Raw genomic sequence first — 26,812 nt, 5'->3', positions numbered from 1 at the left:
TAAATGTTGTGTTTAAACGGGGCTAGCTGAGGTAAATGTGTGTAAATGGGGCTAGCTGAGGTAAATGTTGTGTTTAAAAGGGGCTAGCTGAGGTAAATGTTGTGTTTAAACGGGGCTAGCTGAGGTAAATGTTGTGTTTAAAAGGGGCTAGCTGAGGTAAATGTTGTGTTTAAATGGGGCTAGCTGAGGTAAATGTGTTTAAATGGGGCTAGCTGAGGTAAATGTTGTGTTTAAAAGGGGCTAGCTGAGGTAAAGGGTAAAGTTTTGGTTGTAATCATATATCGTGCATTACTTGAAAAGAGACACTTCATGATCAGAAATATGTGGACATCTGCTCGTCAAACATCTCATTCCAAAATAATGGCGATTAATATGGAGTTGGTCCCCCTTTGCTGCTATAACAGCCTCCACTCTTCTGGAAAGGCTTTCCACTAGATAATGGAACATTCCTGCAGGGACTTGCTTCCATTCAGCCACAAGAGCATTAGTGAGGTCAGGCACTAATGTTGGGCGATTAGGCCTGGCTCTCAGTCGGCGTTCCAATTCATCCCAAAGGTGTTCGATGGGGTTGACCTCTGTTAAGAGCCCTGACAATGCGCAAGTTCTTTCACACCAATCTCAACAAACCATTTCTGTATGGACTTTGTGCATGGGGGCATTGTCATGCTGAAACGGGAAAGGGCCAAACTGTTGCCACAAAGTTGGAGAACAGAATTACCTAGAATGTCATTGTATGCTGTAGCATTAAGATTTCCCTTCACTGGAACTAAGGGGCCTAGCCTGAACCATGACAAACAGCCCCAGACCATTATTCCTCCCTCCACCAAACTTTACAGTTGGCACTATGCATTCGGGCAGGGAGCGTTCTCCTGGCATCAGCCGAACCCAGATTTGTCCGTCGGACTGCCAGATAGTGAGGCGTGATTCATCACCCCCAGAGAATGCGTTTCCACTGCTCTAAACCACTCCAGCCGACGCTTGGCATTGCGCATGGGGATCTTAGGCTTGTGTGCGGCTGCTCAGCCACGGAAATCTATTTCACAAAGCTCCCGACGAACAGTCAACGTTACTTCCAGGGGCAGTTTGGAACTTGGTAGTGAGGACAGCCGTTAGACGTTTCCACTTCACAATAACTGCACTTGACCGGGGCAGGGCAGGGCAGGGCAGAAATTTGACAAACTGACTTGTTGGAAAGATGGCAGCCTATGACGGTGCCACGTTGAATGTCACTGAGCTCTTCAGAAAGGACATTCTACTGCCAATGTTTGTCTATGCAGATTGCATGGCTGTGTGCTCAATTGTATATGCCTGTAGTGGCTGAAATAGCCAAATCCTCTCATTTGAAGGGGTGTCCACATACGCTTGTATATATAGTGTATGTTAAACATTTATTTTTGTAATGAGGCTTGCTTCCCTCTTATGGCTAGAAATAAGCTTATTCAGGCCACTTTTCTCTCTGTTATTGATTATGGTGACTTGTTTTATATGCATGCAACCTCCTCTGTCTTACAGAGACTGGACTCTGTTAATCATGCAGCCTCCTCTGTCTTACAGAGACTGGACTCTGTTTATCATGCATTCCTGTGCTTCCCAGTCTCTCACCCGCCATTGCACATTGTATCAAATGGTAGGTTGGACCTCACTTTATATGCGCAGAAAGATACGTATGTTTTCATCTACAAAGCCCCTCTGTAGTCTGGTCTCCTTCACCACCAGCAGTTACCATACCCAGTCTGCTAGGTGGTTGCTATTTAAAGTCCCCAGGACATTTACAGTATTAGGCAACACTGCCTAATAGACTGCGTGTTGTTGTTGTATGTTTTAATTCTGTAATGTTTTGATTGTTGCTGCCTTCTTGGCCAGGTCTCCCTTGAAAAAGAGACTCTGGGTGTCATTGGGCTTTTCCTGGTTAAATAAAGGTTAAATTAATAAAATAAAATAAACATTTTAGGATAATACATTTTACAAAATTGGCCTTGCACTCACAATGGTTGATCATCACACAGAACCACTTTCATTGGCTTATCAACATATATTTTAGCAATTGGTCCAGTAGTTGCCTTCACTGTAAAACTTTCCCTTGTAAATTCACAGCAAAGTTGCCACATAAATACTGTAATTTTGCTTTACAGCAGGGATGCTGTATAATGTTTTATACTAAGAAAAACAGTTCTGTATTATACAATAACATTAATATGCTGGCAACTCTGCTGCCAGTATAATCCTGTAAATGTACACTACAGTATGTTACCATGATCCGTTTAACGATACCACTACACTTACTGTAATCTATTTTCTGTGATTGCAATTCATTCATTCATGTTTGAATTAATTAATTAAATTAATTGAGGGCAGGCAGGGTTTGTACGTTACTGTAAATGCAAGGGATTGGTGCAAGCAGGTTGACATCCAGGTAATGTGTTTACATATTACAGCATATCAAATATATATTAACATGTGGCTTTAATATCTCTTACACTTCAAGAGGCCTCAATACTCTAATAAAAATCTTCAGCTGGAGCACCTTTATTTGACCAATCAAGAGCAAATTGTTATTTACAAGACCGGCCTGACGTAGTGTTTTTTTTAATGCTCTGTGGGAAGGTGAGAGGAAGAACAGAACAGGTGTTAATATAAGAGTGAAAACATTTAGTGGTTTTTACACACACCCCCCCCCCCTACCCCCCCACCCCATATTTCATTACCAAGCACATTTCACCACTCACTCAGTGGAGGCCTGTCACTTCAATCTGCGCTCTCCGCCAATACTGGTGAGTGAGGCACAGACTATGTCTGCCAAGATAGCTATCTCTCACAGTCTCAGACACGGTGAGTCCCAAATGGAACTCTATTCGTTATATAGTGCATTACCTTTTGACCAAGGGTCCATCTGGTTATTAGTAATTCACTATGGTCGGGAATATGGTGCCATTTGGGACGTAGTCACTGTCAAACCTACACAGCCGCTCGCCTCAGCTGCACTGTTCCCGACATGACGTGTGTCGCGGTGCGGATGAGTGCGAGCTAACGCTGTGTGACTTTGTCTCATGACCCATAAGGGCTCTGTGGAAATAGAGTTCGTCTCAGCCAGGAGGAAATCACCAACGAGGGGGTAGATGTGACTTGTTACTTCAGTGACACGTCACATTCTCTCTCTGCCATCATCAGGCTATATCGCCATGTCCTTTTCTCAAATAGCACCCTATTCCCTACTTTTGATCAAAACCAAGTGCACTATGTAGGAAGGAGGGTTCTATTTGGGACACAGCCCCTATATATAATATCTCTACAGCTGATTCTACTTCCAGGGATAATTTCTATAGTTTTTGTCTTCATAAAGGTGTTTCTAAAGTGTGTTATAACTTCTTTTTTTTTACCAGGAGGCAGGTAGGCTAGCGGTTAGAGCATTAGGCCAGTAACTGAAAGGTCGCTGGTTTCAATACCCCAGCCGACAAGGTGAGAAAAATGTTGATGTGCCCTTGAGCAAGGCACTTAAGCCTAATTTACTCCAGGGGCATCGTACTACGATGGCTGACCCTGTAAAAGAACACATTTCACTATCTGGTGTATGTGACAATACAGCTATTATTATTGCTTTCATCAACACGCACTGTAGGCTATGTGTTTCATTATTTTCATTACGTAGATTGAGTGGAGTTGAAATTGTTGTGAATGACATGGGTTTCAGATCCAAATAAAAATAAATGTTTTATTTATTTTTTAAATTCGAATTAGTAAATATTTATTCTGACTAGCTACTGTACATTGTAGATTTATCACTGTGATGGATGGATTTTAGATTAACTTTCAACATGAAAGATAAAACATCAGTAGCATATAAAATCCATGCATTTTAGAACATAGGAGTTGACAGCTCAACTGAGTGGAAACTCTGCTAGAAGCTGGGCATTTTAAATGGGCTCTTCCAGCATTCCCTTTAGTAAGAGCACTGTAGCTCCTAGCTGTGAATGAGCATTCACTCCTCCCCGCTCCGCTCCAGCAGGCAATGGCTTTGAACCCCCCCCTCCCCCCCATCATACAAACTGACAAAGGCATGCTTTTCAAAAACCCACAGCCAATCTGTTGATCATTACTTATTTACAAGGGCCGAGGGGCCCCCAGGTCCTGTAGAAAACACATGGTATACGTATACCAGATGTTTTTTCTATCAGCTTGTAGAAATAAAGTATCCCTTAGGCTACTGCAAACAATCACTTCTTCGAGTTCACAGTGCAGGCAGCCAGACGATGCACCTTAGTATTTCATGAAAGATTAGGTCAGTATACATTATTAGATCAGATTCCACCTGTATACATTAATAGATCAGATCAGTATACTGTATTAGAATCAGATTCACATATATACATTATTAGATCAGATTCACCTGTATACATTATTAGATCAGATTCACCTGTATACAGTATTAGATCAAATCAGTATACAGTACTAGATCAGATCGTTATACTGTATTAGATTAGGTCCACCTGTATACCCAGCACTATTAGCATGGCTAACAGCGGAGTATGATAGGATGAACTTTCATGTCCAGGGGGGTAAAAATTGTCTTAGACACACAGTGCCGCTGTAAACAAAATAAACACTGTACATACACACTGCGGTGTGTTAGCGTCCATTTAGCTCAAGGCTATAACATGAAAAGTCTGAATGTCTGAATAGTATTAAAAGATCCCCAGAGCTTCGACTACCTTTCCAGGAGCCTCCGAAAGCGCTACTGTACAGCTCTGACGTTCACTTTGAAGCAAATCAGACGAGGCCAAATGCCTCCAAATAAATTTTACCAGTCAAACAGATCAAAGAAAACATGCATAAATGATGTGGTGAACACTGTATTAGATCATATATACTGTATTCACCACATATATACTGTATTAGAATCAGATTCACCTGTATACATTATTAGATCAGATCAGTATACTGTATTAGAATCAGATTCACCTGTATACAGTAATAGATCAGATCAGTATACTGTATTAGTTTAGTTACTGTACAAAGATGATTTTCCTCATGTAAGCAGGTGAGCAAATGTTTGTTGGTAACTGTAGGACTGTGGTATTATCATAAATAGCATCGAGTTACCTTCAATTACAACTTGCTTTTACACAAAGTATATACAATAGCAATGTACAGTAGAATTCAATCATATTTTATGCAGAGAGTTTTACAATTGTTCCACACTCTGCTATGTGACTTCCCTCTGATCTGGTTTGTCTATTACCTTTCCCCTTGAATGATAATGTCTCTTCTATTCCTTCTAATGGCCTCGTGTTGAATAGCAGTTGCTATCACCCGTCAAAATCAATAAACACTCAATTAATTCCATGGGACAAGATAAAAGCAAGGTAGCATTTGATTTTCAGTTTGTATGGCGATGAGACATATCACACGTGGTCTTGTGAACCAAAAATAGAACTCAAAGGGATCGCTACAATAGAGTTGCCGGGGGCGATAGAGCCACAGGAGTCTCTCTGATTGGTTGGTGCTGTCATTAGTGTCACTGATGTTTAAAGGTCCAGTACATGTGGATGGGACTGGGAGGGGTGACAGTTGAGGCCTTAAAGCTAGAGTATTACTCAAACCGCTTCTCGTGATCGGTCTGCCTCTCTCATGAAATAAATATTGAAGCTTATGTCTTGTCTTTTTAACAGCTGACAAATTGACAGCGTAGAAATGTTTCAGCTTTAGAGAGTTCTCTGTCTCGCTCTCGTTCTTATTCTGTGTAACGTGTATCATCAAGGAAGTTACGACTTGTGACTGAATTCAGGAAGGTGAACCTGTGTCAAATTTTGCAGACTTGGATTTAAGAAGAAAAAAAGTGAAGCTTGTGGTGCGTTAGCGTCCGGTTCAGCTAAAGCATGAAAAGGTCTTAGTCTGATTAAATCAAAATGGCATATCATACACTGCTGTTGGGGGGAAACATGGGAAAGTTATGCATCTTGTAAATTTGATAAACTTGTTCTCCCAATTTGGAGACAAGTAGGAGAAAAAAAATCACTTGAGTCAGCATCGTTCACACCCTCTTAATTAAGCCCCACTCATCTCCTTAAGAATAAACAAATGAGTCAGCATGGTATAGTCCTCCAGGAAGTAGTGTCTCTATTATTATCTCAGCCAATCAGGGATCCTGCCTTTCTCGCCAACATAGCTCAGTGCTTTCTCCTTGGCTAAACTAGGCTCATAATAATTTTTATGAAATTCATACAGTATTAACAAATCCCAGACCAGTCTGTAATCAATGCATACAAAAGTTTCCATGTTCAAGAAGGCATTTCTGCAAAAACAAATACATATTTTTTTAACGGCCCTACTGTGAAGTAGAAAATAGCGTCAAACGCCTATGATCCTGAATCCGAGCACATATAAAGAAACACTAACGGAACAGTACTGATAGATAGTGTTCTCTTGAAGCTGTTGTCTTACCTCATCATTTTTGGTGAACCGTTGGGTGAGTTCCTCGTGTTTCCATTGCCTTGTTTCTTTTTAGGCGAAACAGCTGACTGCTGCTCTTCTTCCACTGCAATAACAGGCGAGAGTGGGAGAAGCCGAGGAATGGCTAGGTGAGATCACATACAGTAAGTCTTATACATTAACTGTAAGTTAGTACACCAAGACAACACAGGACAATCGGTTCAAAGGTCAGAGAAGGTCCCAAAGCAAAAGAGGAAAGACAGTCAGGAACAGGAGACCACAGGGTGAGGAAGGGGAAAGGACGGGACGGATGTAATGCATGATAAAGTACGACCTGACAAATCCCCCAAAATGCAACTCAATAAAAATGCATGTGAACATCGTCTGAATTAGTTTAAACATAACGATACAACATGCCATCACCATCATGCTTCTCATTTAATATACCATTGATTTACTGTAAAAGTGACTTATTATAAAATGGACTTACTGTAAAAGTGACTTATTATCAAATGGACTTACTGTAAAAGTGACTTATTATAAAATGGACTTACTGTAAATCTGACTAATTATAAAATGGACTTACTGTAAATCTGGCCAATTATAAAATGGACTTACTGTAAAAGTGACTTATTATAAAATGGACTTACTGTAAATCTGACTTATTATAAAATGGACTTACTGTAAATCTGACTAATTATAAAATGGACTTACTGTAAAAGTGACTTATTATAAAATGGACTTACTGTAAATCTGGCTAATTATAAAATGGACTTACTGTAAATCTGGCTAATTATAAAATGGACTTACTGTAAAAGTCACTTATTATAAAATGGACTTACTGTAAATCTGACTTATTATAAAATGGACTTACTGTAAATCTGACTAATTATAAAATGGACTTACTGTAAAAGTGACTTATTATCAAATGGACTTACTGTAAATCTGACTAATTATAAAATGGACTTACTGTAAAAGTGACTTATTATAAAAAGGATTTACTGTAAAAGTGACTTATTATCAAATGGACTTACTGTAAATCTGACTAATTATAAAATGGACTTACTGTAAAACTGACTTATTATAAAATGAACTTACTGTAAATCTGACTTATTATAAAATGAACTTACTGTAAAACGGACTTATTGAATATCTTACAGTATCCTACATACTGTGCGTATAATATGATAACAACACAGTATCTATTTTATTAGGCAAGTCAGTTTATTAGGCAAGAACAAATTCTTATTAACAATGACGGCCTAGGAACAGTGGGTTAACTGTCTTGTTCAGGGAGTTAACCCACTACAGATTTTGACTTTGTCAGCTTGGTGATTCGATCTAGCAACCTTTCGGTTACTGGCCCAACACACAAACCACTAGGCTACCTGCCGCCCAAGTATTTTAACATCTCACGAAAAACCAAGCCCACAATTTAATGACATTTACAAATTATACTTTTCCATTTCTACCTTGATACTGTATATATCTGTTCAAGTTTTGTATATAAATTGTAATCATCCTCAAGCCATTTCTGAATCATTCTAGTTTAAAAACGTACAATGAAATCAACCCCTTGGAATAAGTATCACTAGGAGTGTGTGACTGACTGTGACACATGCATTAACCCCAGTATGTATGCTAATTCAGTAGACATATGTCCATGTCCTATTAAATCATTTCATTAGAAACTTAAAGGAACTGCCCAGGGACAATCCCTTGTAAAAGTTCATTCTCTGTTAACCTATATGCAAATAATGTTGTTGACTCGTTAAGTGTATTTGTGGCCAAAGCATATGGATAAGAGAAAAAAACACTTCAATAATCCCATCTCAAACTTGTATCTCAAACAGATCGTTTTAAAAAGGCATGCTATTTCCTCATAGAACATGATGTCCTCTCTCTGAGGTGGATGAGCTGGCCAATCAACTGTCTAGAGGAAGATGAGCTGGCCAATCAACTGTCTAGAGGAAGATGAGCTGGCCAATCAACTGTCTAGAGGAAGATGAGCTGGCCAATCAACTGTCTAGAGGAAGATGAGCTGGCCAATCAACTGTCTAGAGGAAGATGAGCTGGCCAATCAACTGTCTAGAGGAAGATGAGCTGGCCAATCAACTGTTTCGAGGAAGATGAGCGGGATAATCAGCACTCTACTCACATGAATATTTTTTATGACAGCTATAGGCCCACACCATTCTGTTATTGGGGTACGCCCACACCATTCTGTTGTTGGGGTACGCCCACACAAATCTGTTATTGGGGTACGCCCACACCATTCTGTTGTTGGGGTACGCCCACACCATTCTGTTATTGGGGGACGACCCGCACCATTCTGTTGTTGGGGTACGCCCACACCATTCTGTTGTTGGGGTACGCCCACACCATTCTGTGGTTGGGGTACGCCCACACCATTCTGTGGTTACGCCCACACCATTCTGTTTTTGGGGTACGCCCACACGCCCACACCATTCTGTTGTTGCCCACACCATTCTGTTGTTGGGGTATGCCCACACCATTCTGTTGATTGGTTGTTGGGGTACGCCCACACCATTCTGTTGTTGGGGTACGCCCACACCATTCTGTTTGTTGGGTTGGGGTACGCCCACACCATTCTGTGGTTGGGGTACGCCCCACACCATTCTGCCCACACCATTCTGTTGATGGGGTACGCCCACACCATTCTGTTGATGGGGTACGCCCACACTGTTGATGGGGTACGACCCACATCATTCTGTGGGGTACGCATTTCTGTTGATGGGGTATGCCCCACACCATTCTGTTGATGGGGTACGCCCACACCATTCTGTTGATGGGGTACGCCCACACCATTCTGTTGATGGGGTACGCCCCACATATTCGCCCCACACCATTCTGTTGATGGGGTACGCCCACACCATTCTGTTGATGGGGTATGCCCCACACCATTCTGGGGTACGCCCACACCATTCTGTTGATGGGGTATGCCCCACACCATTCTGTTGATGGGGTACGCCCACACCATTCTGTTGATAGGGTATGCCCCACACCATTCTGTTGATGGTGTACGCCCACACCATTCTGTTGATGGGGTACGCCCACACCATTCTGTTGATAGGGTATGCCCCACACCATTCTGTTGTTGGGGTATGCCCACACCATTCTGTGGTTGGGGTACGCCCACCATTCTGTTGTTGGGGTACGCCCACACCATTCTGTTGTTGCCCACACCATTCTGTTGTTGGGGTACGCCCACACCATTCTGTTGATGGGGTACGCCCCACGTTGATGGGGTACCCACACCATTCTGTTGATGGGGTATGCCCCACATTCTGTTGATTCTGTTGATGGGGTATGCCCACACCATTCTGTTGTTGGGGTACGCCCCACCATTCTGTTGATGGGGTACGCCCCACACCATTCTGTTGATGGGGTACGCCCATTCTGTTGATGGGGGGTACGCCCACATCATTCTGTTGAAGGGGTACGCCCACACCATTCTGTTGATGGGGTACGCCCCACACCATTCTGTTGATGGGGTACGCCCACACCATTCTGTTGATGGGGCCCACACCATTCTGTTGATGGGGTACGCCCCACACCATTCTGTTGATGAGGTACGCCCACACCATTCTGTTGATGGGGTATGCCCACACCATTCCAACAAAGAAAAGCTGTTTTTAACATACCAGATTAACAATTTTTGTAAGGAAAACTATTTTATATTTTATATTTCATAGAAATCTGAGAACCCCGGGCAGTTACTTCAAGATGCTTCTACTGCTGGCGATGCAAATCTCTCAGAACGTTCATCTAATGAAGATAATAAAGCATAAATATCACAGAGGTGACATCATAAATATGGGCCCTTTGTTCCAAAGTCTGAATGCATCGGAGATGGCTGGTCTTTAGTTTCCTCTCTCTTCCCAGGCCCTAATGACACTGACTGCCGATGCCCTTGGCTCGTGTAATTAGATTGGTCTGAGTGCCACTATGATTTATTCACAGCTCAGCTGCCCCTTGGACATCGTCTTTACCACTACATGAAACTACACCTACCCAGGGCTCTTCTCTTCGCGGGAAAAAAAAAAGAATGACAAGTTTCGCCTTCCAGTGAAAATGAATCAGGCTAATTCTTTACGCTAGCTGATATCACATTTCTACACGTGAAGAGAAAGCAGAAAGAACAGCTCCTCAGTGCCAGTTCAGTGAAAATGAAATAAAAACAGCAAGGTGACATCTAGCGACTTCTGTGGTGGGCCGGGCGCAGTGCGCGCTGACACAGTCACCAGGTGTACGGTGTTTCCTCCGACACATTGGTGCGGCTGGCTTCCGGGTTAAATGGGCATTGTGTCAAGAAGCAGTGCGGCTTGGTTGGGTTGTTCTTCGGGAGGACGCACGGCTTTCGACCTTCGCCTCTCCTGAGTACATACGGGAGTTGCAGCGATGAGACTGTAACTACCAATTGGATACCATGAAATTGGGGAGAAAAAGGGGTAGTGAGCAACAACAACAAAAATTACAAAAAAAAATATTCTGGTCCTCAGATGGACTAACCTCCAATCGCAATGCTGTTTATCTATGACAGTATAATGGAGCGAGTAATGAAGCAAAGGGAGGAGTGGCTGGAGATTCCTCAGTCAGTGTGTTCAATATTTAGTCGTTCCCAGCTGACAGCTGCACACACTGGGTCATTAGCAAGGAATGTTCCACGTGCAACCACTCCACCCCAGCAGTACAGCCTCTGCCTCAGTCACAAACACATGCGATGTGGCAGTGTCGAGCGGGGTGTAGTAAAGCCTAGCTACACCAGACCTCAAGGGGGCTTACAACCCCAGTGCTCTACTCCAGCCTAGCAGCAGCCTCAGTGTTGTGATGTTAGCTAGTATCATTGAGGTTCAACCCGAGGGCGCTTGCATCTACTCCACTCAGCTGCAGTCTAAAACACAACACGTTGTGTGTTGTTATCTAGTGGTGAGCAGGGGCCAAACTAGCCACGCCGTGCTGCATGGCACCACAAGTAGGGTTCTCACACGTACAGTGTGGTGTTACTGGATTGACGTCTGTATTTAACTAGCAGACTGCTGGCATCCTCTGCTGCCAGCCCCCTGGGCCAGCTCTCGGAGGCTATACATTAACACTGGGATGACTGCAGGGCCTGGAAGACTGCAAGCTTCCTTTACAGTTGTTGACCAGAGGAATTGACCCAGACATGGGCAATACTACTCCACTGTTTCTGCTTTATGGTGGGCTGCGTTGGTTGTGGAGTTGTAGTGCACTTATTGTTTATTTGTTTACCTTCATTTAATTAGCCAAGTCAGTTAAGAACAAATTCTTATTTAGAATGATGGCCAGCCCCAGGCCAAACCCTAACCTGGATGACACTGGGCCAATTGTGCGCTGCCCTATGGGACTCCCAATCATGGCAGGTTGTGATACAACCTGGAATCGAACCAGGGTCTGTAGTGACGCCTCTAGCACTGAGACGCAGTGCCTTAGGCCGCTGCCCCACTCTGGAGCCCCGAATAGACTGGTTTTGATAGGTTGACCTTTTGATAAAGGGGTCGTCTGTCGGACAGAGAAGAATGAAAATCAGCACTAGAGAAGAACCATAGATTATAGTCTATACAGTCTATACGGATATTCTATACAGTCTATACTGATAGACTATACAGTCTATACTGATAGTCTATACAGTCTATACTGATAGTCTATACAGTCTATACTGATAGTCTATACTGATAGTCTATACTGATAGTCTATACAGTCTATACTGATAGTCTATACAGTCTATACTGATAGTCTATACAGTCTATACTGATAGTCTATACAGTCTATACTGATAGTCTATACAGATAGTCTATACTGATAGTCTATACTGATAGTCTATACTGATAGTCTATACAGTCTATACTGATAGTCTATACAGTCTATACTGATAGTCTATACAGTCTATACTGATAGTCTATACAGTCTATACTGATAGTCTATACTGATAGTCTATACTGATAGTCTATACTGATAGTCTATACTGATAGTCTATACAGTCTATACGGATAGTCTATACAGTCTATACTGATAGTCTATACTGATAGTCTATACTGATAGTCTATACTGATAGTCTATACAGTCTATACGGATAGTCTATACAGTCTATACTGATAGTCTATACTGATAGTCTATACTGATAGTCTATACTGATAGTCTATACAGTCTATACTGATAGTCTATACAGTCTATACTGATAGTCTATACAGTCTATATTGATAGTCTATACTGTCTGTAAATTAGGTGCTGTGGGGTTGAATTCAACTGACTTTATAATGGACCGACTATCAGCGGGAGTTTTATTTGACAGACGTGTCATTCACCATTATTTTAAGTCGGGGTTCATTCTTTATGGCATAGAAATATGAATAGTTCAATAATTAAGACACTCATTGTTATTAAACACCACTTAAAACCACTAGAAGTAGACTCTTAAAATGAAAATGTTAGATATGACATTTACTTTGCTATTCATAATAAACATGAATTAGTCAACAGCAGGGCTTTCAGGTGTTTGATTGTTCTACTATTCTACTATGAGAATAATCACAACAGACACCTGAAAGAAACATATTTTATCACAACAAATCTAACAAATTGAATATTTTGAATCCCTAATTAAAGCTGCAAAATCAATGTGTTTATTTAGTTTTGACTGATCTAGTTTCCTAGTGTTAAAAAGATACTTTTTTTATTTTTATTATGACAAACAAATCTAACAATACCCTCAGGAGAAAGAAAATATCTTTCCACTTCTTCCAAAGCTAGCTGGGATCAGAAGCCAATTTGTATAGAGATGATTATTTAAACGGTCAGCTGTCCAACACATTACGGTTCTGGCTCTAAACCTCCTGCACTCATCTGTCCCACGTCAAACACGCACAGCTTTACAGCAGGGACAACACATTGTGGCAGATGTCCTGACTTTCTAAGACCCTCTACTTTAGATGGTCTATAGTAACGTTGTCTCGTCATCCAATACTTGGAATGAATTGTGAAATCGTAGAGAATAACGCTCAATAATTATGTTTTGTCAATCTAAAAAAAAAAATCTAAACAAGTGAATGGAATGAATTGGTTTTGAAAATCTGTTTGATTGGTTTTGGTAGTTTGATTGGTTTTGGTACCTGTTTGATTGGTTTTGGTACCTGTTTGATTGGTTTTGGTACCTGTTTGATAATTTTGATTGGTTTTGATAGCAATCTGTTTGATTGGTTTTGAAATTGGTTTTGGTACCTGTTTGATTGGTTTTGGTAAATTTAAACTGTTTGATTGGAGTTTGAATAATTGTTTGATCCATTGGTTTTGATAGCTGTTTGATTGGTTTTGATAGCTGTTTGATTGGTTTTGATAGCTGTTTGATTGGTTTTGATAGCTGTTTGATTGGTTTTGGTACCTGTTTGATTGGTTTTGGTACCTGTTTGATTGGGGTTTGATACCTGTTTGATTGGTTTTGATACCTGTTTGATTGGTTTTGATACCTGTTTGATTGGTTTTGATACCTGTTTGATTGGTTTTGATACCTGTTTGATTGGTTTTGATACCTGTTTGATTGGTTTTGATACCTGTTTGATTGGTTTTGATACCTGTTTGATTGGGGTTTGATACCTGTTTGATTGGTTTTGATAGCTGTTTGATTGGTTTTGATAGCTGTTTGATTGGTTTTGGTACCCGTTTGATTGGTTTTGGTAGCAGTTTGATTCCAGGTTCTCTTGAGATTCACCAGACATAACTGTTATCTGAGAACTACAACGCTTTACTCTACAGTGCAGTGATCTTAGCACTAATATCCAGAGATACACTACCTTAGAGCAGTAGCACCATCTACTGCTCAAATTAAAACGAATACTGACTGAAACAAAGTATTGGGATAAAACTGAAAAACACACATCGTTCTGTGTTATAAAAATGTAATGTTATCATGAAAGACATATACGTAGTTAATTTGCCTCACGTACCATGACAGCCATGACAGTATTTTCTGTCACAGGGCAACATCAGACAGACACTAACCTCCCTCCTAAAGACACACAGACCAGTCCAGTAATAGACAGTGTCTTTTTCAACGTCAGTGGTTGGAGGATGTGGGATTGTTGAGCAGTGAAACACAGCAACTGGCGAGCTGGGTTGAGGTCAATTATATAATTCTGTCAATTCAGGAAGTAAACAGAAATTCCAATTGGATTTTTTTCTCAAAGAAATCTAGGAAAACTGTAATTGGAAATTCCGTTTACTTCCTGAAATAATTATTTAACTGAAATGACCCCAAACCTGCTGACAAGCAAACAGGAAAATATGGAGAGTTAGATAGACACAGTCAGAAAGATGTAGGCAGGGAATGGACAGGGGACTGAGAGGAGGGTTAACGACGTTAAGAAACAAATTTAATAACAGAAACCATACATGGAAAATGAAAACTTACTTGATTTGATATATCCGTTATAGTTATTTTTTGCTGAGAAAGATGCAAAGACAATGAAAAGTTACAGGGTTGTTGCAATGAGAGCAAATTATATAGCCTGATAATACAGGGTATAACGGAAGGTTATAATGTCAGGTATAAAGCTGCTGTTGGGTTCAATCTCTTTAAGGCACTTCTGAACTGAGGTGTGCCTTGAAGACAAAAATGGACCAAGCAATGGAAAATAACAATTGGTTAGTAAAAAATAAGGACGTTTCGATGACTTGCGGTGATGCCGTCAGCTCAGCCAGATCTCACCATATTGACTTCAGTATTCAAAGTGTTTCCAGATCCCCAAGACGTTAGGAGATGCGCCCCCCCCCCCCACCCCACCCCCCCTGGACAAAGGTTTAATAATGAAGTCAGACTGTGATACTTCCTTGGTCAGGGAGCTGAAATTATGAATGGTTAACTTAAAATGATAAAGCGTATTGTTACTGACACATACAGTACCTCATACATCGTGACGGAGTCCTATAGAACAGTATATTTACAAAGGAAAGGTTTTGGGGAGTAGGTTTCCCTACTCCCCATGAAAAAGAGTATCCCAGATTCCACATGATTTACTTTCTGTAAGTCAGCTTTTTGGACCCCTGTAGAGTCCAACATATTCAACAATACCTTACCTATTGGACCCCTGTAGAGTACAACATAAAGCTCAGGTTTTTTAGCTAATGGCAGGACAGTGAGGTGACATGTTCAACCAGGGAGCATGCTGGTCCTGGCATCTGTCGCCTGAGATTGGCCGGCACAGAACTAACAGGCTAGCATCTGTCCCACAACAAGAGAATGAATAGAGGGACACCTAGTCAGTTCTGAATGCAGAGAACCGAAAAGTGTCTTTCACATTTAACCCAACCCCTCTGAATCAGAGAGGTGTAAGGGACAGCCTTAATCGACGTCCACAGCACCTAAGGAGCAGTTGTTGACGGTTAACTGAATTGCACAAGGGAGGAATGGCAGATTGTTTCACCTTGCCGCCCCGGGGAGTCTAACCAGCAACCTTTTGGTTACTGGCCCAATGCGCTGAACCGCTACGCTACCTGCCACCCGAAGAAGAGAGAGAGATGGGGAGAGCGATGGACTGGGAGAGAGAGAGAAATGGAGAGAGATGGAGCGAGAGAGAGAGAAATGGAGAGAGAGATGGAGCGAGAGAGAGAGAGAAATGGAGAGAGCGATAGAGTGAGAGAGAAAGAAATGGAGAGAGTGATAGAGCGATAGAGAGAGAGAGAGAGAGAGAGAGAGAGAGAGAGAAATGGGGAGAGAAAGAGAGAGAGAGAGAAATGGAGAGAGAGATGGGGCGAGAGTGAGCGAGAGAAGGAGAGGGGAGGGGAGAGGGGGCTCTGGGAGGCCTGGGGGTTAGGAACTGTCACCCTGAGTTTCATGACAACTGGTAACACTCTCAAAATGAAAATGCAAACATAATTTTCATGTCAGCCCGCATGAGGCCCTGCTCTCAGCGTTCAGCGCTCCGTGTAGACAGCGACTCTGGAGTATTCTCTGCTAACTTAGCCATGCAGCCAGACTACGGCTAGCCAGCTAGTCACATCCACAACAGTCCTAGCTGGAAGACCGCAGCTGAGGGGAGAGGACAGCCCCCAGAGACTAGACTATCTGCTTTTGATTTTATTAAACAAATGTGGACTGACTTAACATTTCAAAGTAACATGTACCAACACATTGCATATTCTGCTCTTCCCATGCCACGCAACATACACCAGTGTGGGTTGATGACGTCATGCTCCGACACACTCAGAGGAGATACAAAATGCCTTCGTTATCTGAGACTAAAGCCCCACCCCCCCCCACCCGGCTCCATGTCTGCATTTCTGTCTGTAGGGACTTGTTTCTTGGCAAACTGTGTTGTCTTTACAGCCCCTTGAATCTGAAAGCATCTACTATAATTGAGTGAGTGTGATTCAGGTCACTAGTAAAGAAATGTAAAAGTCCTACGGTTGGTAACACACAGGGTACAGTGGTATGAAACCCTACTACAATAACATTAGATTATAAACATTACAAATAATAAAGTCAAGCAGAATTTGGTATTTTCTCCACTAAAAAACATTGTAACATTAACAGAAATGTATAATATGGTCAATAAAGAGTTATTCTTCTATTTAAAGTATTTAAACCCACTAAATAAAGTATTTAAAGTATTTAAACCCACTAAATAACCAACTATAAAACGGTAAATGATGTGTCACTTACTAAAGGATAACCAAAACAGCATTAAAACACATTCCAGACGAACATAGCATGCTCTAGAAGACAACTAGGAGCAGGACAAAGACACGACAGGATAACCAACATCATCGTAACACTGATCTCCAACATCAATCAACAACATCAACAATCACGGCAGTCACTAAACAAAACTCACATATGTAGACTATTAGACTATTGATGCATTCTGACCGACACAGAAAACACACAAACCAAAGACTCTGTATTGCATGTTCATGCACACACAAACACACACACACACACACACACACACACACACACACACACACACACACACACACACACACACACACACACACACACACACATGGATGACACACGCTGTGTGTGTCACGTTGACAACTTACAGGCACGTAAAGTGGTTGAGCAATCATTAAGAGAGACAGGAGAGAGAGGGAAGCCACGCTGCTGAAGGGTGTCCTTCGCGTTACTATGGTGATGCACATTGGCTGACATGCGAGAGCAGTCACGCTCTGAACGGCCGCAATCAAAACAACATGCCAGCGTCATTCTCTTGTAGACGGACACCTTGGCTACAGTCATGGGACGGTTGGAGAGATGGAAGGATGAGAGGAAGGGGAGGAAAGGAAGCAGGTTAATGGCAAGGCAAGGTTATTCTGTAACCTAGTGAGGGGGGGGGAATTGGGAGAGACGTGGGAGGGGCGCCAACAAAAAGGAACAGGTGCAGAGTCGGACCCTAAATACCAAGTCACTGACTAGTACAACTTCTATTCTACAATCTGAGACAGACCAAAGTAGCTAAATCTCAACGAGGGCTTTAGGTTGAAAATATTCACTGATGCTAAACTTGTGTTGGTATGCACACAAAAGGAGGATCTTCAGTCAGTAGAGCTGTCGTCTCAGACGAGAGGACGTCCATATCAAAAGGTCAGCAGGTTAAATAGACTGTCAGGAACACTGCTTGACTGTACCCATCTAATAGATGAGAGGCTGAGTTACTGTGGATACAGTGAGTGACTGGGTTACTGTACCCATCTGATAGGTGAGTGACTGGGTTACTGTACCCATCTGATAGGTGAGTGACTGGGTTACTGTACCCATCTGATAGATGAGTGACTGGGTTACTGTACCCATCTGATAGGTGAGTGACTGGGTTACTGTACCCATCTAATAGGTGAGTGACTGGGTTACTGTACCCATCTGATAGGTGAGTGACTGGGTTACTGTACCCATCTGATAGGTGAGTGACTGGGTTACTGTACCCATCTACCAGGTGAGTGACTGGGTTACTAATGGGTGAGTGACTGGGTTACTGTACCCATCTGATAGGTGAGTGACTGGGTTACTGTACCCATCTAATGGGTGAGTGACTGGGTTACTGTACCCATCTGATAGGTGAGTGACTGGGTTACTGTACCCATCTGGGTTACTGTACCCATCTACCAGGTGAGTGACTGGGTTACTGTACCCATCTACCAGGTGAGTGACTGGGTTACTGTACCCATCTGATAGGTGAGTGACTGGGTTACTGTACCCATCTGATAGGTGAGTGACTGGGTTACTGTACCCATCTACCAGGTGAGTGACTGGGTTACTGATCTAGGTGAGTGACTGGGTTACTGTACCCATCTACCAGGTGAGTGACTGGGTTACTGTACCCATCTACCAGGTGAGTGACTGGGTTACTGTACCCATCTGATAGGTGAGTGACTGGGTTACTGTACCCATCTGATAGGTGAGTGACTGGGTTACTGTACCTGTATAAAAGGTGAGTGACTGGGTTACTGTACCCATCTACCAGGTGAGTGACTGGGTTACTGTACCCATCTAATGGGTGAGTGATTGGGTTACTGTACCCATCTGATAGGTGAGTGACTGGGTTACTGTACCCATCTAATGGGTGAGTGACTGGGTTACTGTACCCATCTGATAGGTGAGTGACTGGGTTACTGTACCCATCTGATAGGTGAGTGACTGGGTTACTGTACCCATCTAATGGGTGAGTGACTGGGTTACTGTACCCATCTAATGGGTGAGTGACTGGGTTACTGTACCCATCTAATGGGTGAGTGACTGGGTTACTGTACCCATCTGATAGGTGAGTGACTGGGTTACTGTACCCATCTGATAGGTGAGTGACTGGGTTACTGTACCCATCTGATAGGTGAGTGACTGGGTTACTGTACCCATCTACCAGGTGAGTGACTGGGTTACTGTACCCATCTGATAGGTGAGTGACTGGGTTACTGTACCCATCTAATAGGTGAGTGACTGGGTTACTGTACCCATCTGATAGGTGAGTGACTGGGTTACTGTACCCATCTGATAGGTGAGTGACTGGGTTACTGTACCCATCTGATAGGTGAGTGACTGGGTTACTGTACCCATCTACCAGGTGAGTGACTGGGTTACTGTACCCATCTACCAGGTGAGTGACTGGGTTACTGTACCCATCTAATGGGTGAGTGACTGGGTTACTGTACCCATCTGATAGGTGAGTGACTGGGTTACTGTACCCATCTGATAGGTGAGTGACTGGGTTACTGTACCCATCTAATAGGTGAGTGACTGGGTTACTGTACCCATCTACCAGGTGAGTGACTGGGTTACTGTACCCATCTAATGGGTGAGTGACTGGGTTACTGTACCCATCTGATAGGTGAGTGACTGGGTTACTGTACCCATCTAATAGGTGAGTGACTGGGTTACTGTACCCATCTGATAGGTGAGTGACTGGGTTACTGTACCCATCTGATAGGTGAGTGACTGGGTTACTGTACCTGTATAAAAGGTGAGTGACTGGGTTACTGTACCTATCTGATAGGTGAGTGACTGGGTTACTGTACCCATCTAATGGGTGAGTGACTGGGTTACTGTACCCATCTGATAGGTGAGTGACTGGGTTGCTGTGGATACAGTGAGTGACTGGGTTACTGTACCCATCTAAAAGGTGAGTGACTGGGTTGCTGTGGATACAGTGAGTGACTGGGTTACTGTACCCATCTGATAGGTGAGTGACTGGGTTACTGTACCCATCTGATAGGTGAGTGACTGGGTTACTGTACCCATCTAATAGGTGAGTGACTGGGTTACTGTACCCATCTAATAGGTGAGTGACTGGGTTACTGTACCCATCTAATGGGTGAGTGACTGGGTTACTGTACCCATCTAATAGGTGAGTGACTGGGTTACTGTACCCATCTGATAGGTGAGTGACTGGGTTACTGTACCCATCTAATAGGTGAGTGACTGGGTTACTGTACCCATCTGATAGGTGAGTGACTGGGTTACTGTACCCATCTGATAGGTGAGTGACTGGGTTACTGTACCCATCTAATAGGTGAGTGACTGGGTTACTGTACCCATCTAATAGGTGAGTGACTGGGTTACTGTACCCATCTGATAGGTGAGTGACTGGGTTACTGTACCCATCTGATAGGTGAGTGACTGGGTTACTGTACCCATCTAATAGGTGAGTGACTGGGTTACTGTACCCATCTAATAGGTGAGTGACTGGGTTACTGTACCCATCTAATGGGTGAGTGACTGGGTTACTGTACCTCTAATAGTATAAACCCATCTGATAGGTGAGTGACTGGGTTACTGTACCCATCTAATAGGTGAGTGACTGGGTTACTGTACCCATCTGATAGGTGAGTGACTGGGTTACTGTACCCATCTGATAGGTGAGTGACTGGGTTACTGTACCCATCTGATAGGTGAGTGACTGGGTTACTGTACCCATCTAATAGGTGAGTGACTGGGTTACTGTACCCATCTAATAGGTGAGTGACTGGGTTGCTGTGGATACAGTGAGTGACTGGGTTACTGTACCCATCTAAAAGGTGAGTGACTGGGTTGCTGTGGATACAGTGAGTGACTGGGTTACTGTACCCATCTGATAGGTGAGTGACTGGGTTGCTGTGCATCATACGTCTCGTACTGATCCACCGTATCACAGTTACACCACAGTTAAATCACATGGTATAATATGCAGCCTGGTGACCAGACTGCTCGCGCGCGTCTGTCCATGTGCACCATGTTGATTTTGTCCACTCACACCGGACACGCAGGTTGAAAAATCAAAATTAACTCTGAACCAAATATATTAATTTGGGGACAGGTTGAAAAGCATTAAACATTAATGGCAATTTAGCTTGCTAGCTTGCTGTTGCTAGCTTATTTGTCCTGGGATATAAACATTTGGGGTTGTTATTTTAGCTGAAATGCACTCCGAGAATTTATCCACAGATAAAAGTGTAAATCTGGTTAGTTTCTAGCAATTTCTCCTCCTTCAGGCTTCTTCTTCTGTGGACTTTATATGGTGGTTGGCAACCAACTTTGAAGTGCATTACCACCACCAACTGGACTGGAGTGTGAACCTCAGTTCATCTTTCAATCACCCACGTGGGTATATGCTCCTAAAAACCAATGAGGAGATAGGAGAGGCGAGACTTGCTTGCTCGTCAATCGTCACAAATAGAATCAAGTTCTATTTTAGCGCCTGGCTAAGCAGACGCTCGTTGACGCGCACAAGCAGTGTGTTGTTGCAATGATTGAATAACATGTATGTGTACATTTATTTTTTGCAACGCTCGTGCATTTGACGCGGGCAGTGTGGTCAGCATGTAAATGTTTAAATAAAACAGTTAGCTGGTTTCGTGATGAACATGCTCTGTAAGCATTTGGTAACCCAAGCAAAGCGGCACTGTGAAATCTCAATGTTACACTGAAGCATATGATGCTAGCTATATCTTCCTCATGTTGGTATCTGTCCACAGAGAAGTTCACATGATGTAGACGCAGGATGAGATGTTTAGCCACATACAGTAGAGCACACATGTAAGAACGTGGGACTGGGCACCGGTCTCCTGGCTGCACGGGACCGGTTTGACTCAATCAAAGTGCCCTATATAAAGCAGTCCTCACCTTTTTGGATTCATAATGTAAAAGTGTGCCCATCTATTCACGATCACTTGATCAAAGTCCAAATATCACTCACTGCAGCAAAGATCACTCACTGCAGCAAAGATCACTCACTGCAGCAAAGATCACTCACTGCAGCAAAGATCACCCACTGCAGCAAAGATCACCCACTGCAGCAAAGATCACCCACTGCAGCAAAGATCACCCACTGCAGCAAAGATCACTCATTGCAGCAAAGATCACTCATTGCAGCAAAGATCACCCACTGCAGCAAAGTAGCTGCATTTGCATTTGTTTAAGCTGTTTTCTAGTTATTTGGATACATCCAAATGGGCTAATGAGGTGCGATTTCGCCTGGCATAGAAAATGTGCTCTCTCGTCAGGACACTGTTGTTTAGAGGAGCTAGCCAACAACACAGCTAACACGATCATTTCAAACTGAGTCTGGAAAGACTGAAAACTAGCTGCACCTTCATTTAGTTCTACCTGTTTTCTAGTAACATTTCTTTGTATATATCCATAAAAATTATGCCAGCTGATTCATGATTTAGACTGGCTGAGAAACGTTGTCTGTCTGTCTGTCTGTCTGTCTGTCTGTCTGTCTGTCTGTCTGTCTGTCTGTCTCTCATCCCGACTCCCGACACGTTCATTACTATGGGACAGTTAGAGATCGAATTTGAATATTGAAACCATGTTGCAAATGTCAGAGAGACAGACAGCAAGGTTTATACAAATCTCCGCTGTTTGAAACTTAATGTTAATCTAAAACAAATGTGAGATAATGTCTAGATGCTTTTTATAGTGGAGATCAAGTGGTCTAGGGCACTGCAACACAACGCAGCGCTAGCTGTGCCACCAGAGACTCTGGGTTCGCTCCCAGGCTCTGTCTCAGCCGGCCGTGACCAGGAGGTCCGTGGGGCGAAGCACAATTGGCCTAGTGTCGTCTGGGTTAGGGAAGGTTTGGCCAGTAGGAATATCCTTGTCTCATTGCGCACCAGCGCCTCCTGTGGAGGGTCGGGCGCAGTGCACGCTAACCAAGGTAGCACAGTGTTTCCTCCAACACATTGGTGCTGCCGGCTTCCGGGTTGGAAGCGCGCTGTGTTAAGAAGCAGTGTGGCTTGGTTGGGTTGTGTTTCGGAGGAGGCAGGGCTTTCAACCTTCGTCTCTCTCCTGAGCCCGCACGGGAGTTGTAACGATGAGACAAGATAGTAAGTACTAACAATTGGATACCATGAAATCGGGGAGAAAAGGGGTAAAATAAAATAAGAATATATATATATATAAAAAAAGTTTATAAATTGTCTGGCTGGGCTGATGAGACAGTGGATTGCTCAGTCAGATGGAACAGAGTGAATAGGCATTTTAGCGTCATAGATTTAGCCGGTGGTAACTTGTGGAATCTGGTTGTAACCAATCAGCATTCAGGTTGTTGTATAAAGGCCAACAACTAAGTCAATATCCTATATTCAATATCCAATCATGTTTGCTGCTTTCACAGTATCTTTTGATTTATTTTGAGCATTTCTGAGTTCTAACCATTGACTCATTCTAAACTCATCCAGATTGTTGAAGTGTTAGGAGGACATCTGGTGGTAGTCTGCAGTAACTGTTTCAAGTGAAATTGAGTCCAGAGATATGGGTGGTACATTCTATCTTAGGTTTTTGACTGCATTCAATGTTCTCCTTGACCAGAGAGTAAAGCGTGCAAATGAGAAATGAATGAAGAACGCAGGCAGGTAGCAGTATTGACCTTCAACACATGCTATATGAATGAATAACGCAGGCAGGCTGCAGTATTGACCTTCAACACATGATATATGAATGAATAACGCAGGCAGGCAGCAGTATTGACCTTCAACACATGCTATATGAATGAATAACGCAGGCAGGCAGCAGTATTGACCTTCGCCACATGATATATGAAGAAAGGACGCAGGCAGGCAGCAGTATTGACCTTCAACACATGCGACATGGACAGTAATTTCAACAATAACAGAATTGATTCACATGGTATATGAAGTACTATGGAGGGGAATGGTAGGGTACCCATATCACTCACAATAGATCACTATAAGTGAACCGTTAACACATTGTTTAATGTTCCAAGGCAGCAGGAAGAGAACACATCAAGAGTTAGGGTCAATAGGTATGGACATAACATATAAAAGACAAGACAAGCGTCTCCAGTCAAGGCACACCGTTGAAAAAGCCTGTTTGAAATCACCAAAGGAGAAACCTAACACAGACATTAGACAGATTAAAACTGTTTTCGTTGCTGTTGAGACTGGTCCCAGATCTGTTTGTACTGTTGTGCCAACTCCTATAATCATTGTCACGCCAAAACTACAATACATTAATGTATTGATTATCATTATGTATTGATTATCATTATGTATTGATTGCTACATTAATGTATTGATTATCAGTATGTATTGATTGCTACGTAAATGTATTGATTATCATTATGTAGTGATTGCTACAGTAATGCATGGATTATCATTATGTATTGATTGCTACATTAATGTATTGATTATCATTATGTATTGATTGCTATGTTAATGTATTGATTATCATTATGTAGTGATTGCTATGTTAATGTATTGATTATCATTATGTATTGATTATCATTATGTATTGATTATCATTATGTATTGATTGCTACGTTAATGTATTGATTATCATTATGTATTGATTGCTACATTAATGTATTGATTATCATTATGTATTGATTGCTACATTAATGTATTGATTATCATTATGTAGTGATTGCTATGTTAATGTATTGATTATCATTATGTATTGATTATCATTATGCATTCATTACCATTATGTATTGATTGCTACGTTAATCTATTGATTATCATTATGTATTGATTGCTACGTTAATGTATTGATTATCATTATGTATTGATTGTGACGTTCATGTGTTGATTATCATTATGTATTGATTGTTACGTTAATGTATTGATTATCATCATGTATTGATTGCTACATTACTGTATTGATTATCATTATGTATTGATTATCATTATGTATTGATTATCATTATGTATTGTTATCAGTACGTATTGGTTATCAGTATGTATTGATTACTACATAAATGTATTATTTATCATTATGTAGTGATTGCTACATTAATGCATTGATTATCATTATGTATTGATTGCTACATTAATGTATTGATTATCATTATGTAGTGATTGCTACGTTAATGTATTGATTATGATTATGCATTGATTATCATTATGTATTGATTACCATTATGTATTGATTATCATTATGTATTGACTATCATTATGTATTGATTGCTACATTCATGTATTTATTATCATTATGTATTGATTGCTACGTTAATGTATTGATTATCATTATGTATTGATTGCTACGTTAATGTATTGATTATCATTATGTATTGATTGCTACGTTAATGTATTGATTATCATTATGTATTGATTGCTACGTTAATGTATTGATTATCATTATGTATTGATTGCTACATTCATGTTTTGATTATCATTATGTATTGATTGCTACGTTAATGTATTGATTATCATTATGTATTCATTGCTACATTAATGTAATGATTATCCTTATGTATTGATTGCTACATTCATGTTTTGATTATCATTATGTATTGATTGCTACGTTAATGTATTGATTATCATTATGTATTGATTGCTACGTTAATGTATTGATTATCATTATGTATTGATTGCTACATTAAATATGAATAAGGGTACGTTCCAAATGGTTCCCTATGGTTTATATAGTGCACTACATATATTGCACTACTTATGACCAGGGCCATGCGAGCCCATTTGAAACCCAGCCTTAGAACACAGATGGAAAATACATTTTCTGTCGACAGTTATTTATGCACTCACTGCTTGTTAAAAAGGGGCACTCTGCAGTTCTAACAAGAACAAAGTGACCCACCCTGCCACAGGTTTGGTAGCCAGTTGAGGGATGGGGCTGGAGAAATTTAACTACTCTCAAATTCATGAACAAAGTTATGGATACAAGGACTGACCATCTGTGATATCTACATGATCGTTATACTGATATTTTGAGGCTAGAAATATTTACATTATTTACAAATAAAGGAACGAGACAAGTTTATATTTTGGTTTCTGATGGGGTACGTCAGTTTAACTAAGCTCACGTGGCATCTATAAATTATATTCTTCAAGAATCAACGGGTCTATATATCATCAATTTGAATCTTAATCTTAAAATGGATATAAGAACTGCAGATTTGCCCCTTTAAACTAGTCCTACGGCCTTTCCAGATGCAGAGGTTAACTGGTTTTATCCTGTAAATTGTCAATAAAGGACTTAACTCTTTTACTGGCTATGTAGGTCATGTCAGGACAATGTCTGTATCCCCAATGACACCCTCTTTTCACTATATACTACACGTATTTTGACCGACGCCCCAAAGTAGTGCACTGTAAAGGGAATATGGCTCCATTTGGGACACAGGCCAACGACACTACAATGTTTATGCTAACGTTAGCTCTGCTTAAACCTAGACTGTACACAAATTCCTGTCAACACTCATCTATAGTATAGTATACACATAGTATAGTACACATATAGTACAGTACACATATAATATAGTATAGTACACCTATAGTATAGCGTAGCACACATATTGCATAGTATACATTTAGTATAATACACATATAGTATTGTAGAGTACACGTATAGTATAGCACACTTATAGTATAGTATACATTTAGTATAGTACACATATAGTATTGTAGA

General features: G+C 41.6%; 1 protein-coding gene across 8 annotated transcripts in view; it reads right to left on the bottom strand.

Annotated features, from left to right (window-relative positions):
• Nucleotides 1–26,812, bottom strand: part of LOC135523378 (calcium-activated potassium channel subunit alpha-1a) — a 225,342-nt gene that overhangs the window by 24,793 nt on the left and 173,737 nt on the right. For 5 of the 8 annotated variants that reach the window (XM_064950010.1, XM_064950009.1, XM_064950012.1 and 2 more), the window contains 2 exons: nucleotides 14,873–14,905; nucleotides 6,439–6,532 (listed from right to left, as the gene is read on the bottom strand). In XM_064950010.1, the coding sequence (XP_064806082.1) occupies nucleotides 6,439–6,532; nucleotides 14,873–14,905 (127 nt within the window). The remainder of the gene's footprint in view (nucleotides 1–6,438; nucleotides 6,533–14,872; nucleotides 14,906–26,812) is intronic. The other 3 variants (XM_064950017.1, XM_064950011.1, XM_064950015.1) reach the window with 1 other exon arrangement.

This window comes from Oncorhynchus masou, chromosome 31, assembly GCF_036934945.1.
Source record: "Oncorhynchus masou masou isolate Uvic2021 chromosome 31, UVic_Omas_1.1, whole genome shotgun sequence".
Classification (NCBI taxonomy): Eukaryota; Metazoa; Chordata; class Actinopteri; order Salmoniformes; family Salmonidae; genus Oncorhynchus; species Oncorhynchus masou.
Note: the sequence above shows the minus strand (reverse complement) of the source record. Positions and strands in the feature narration are given on the sequence as shown.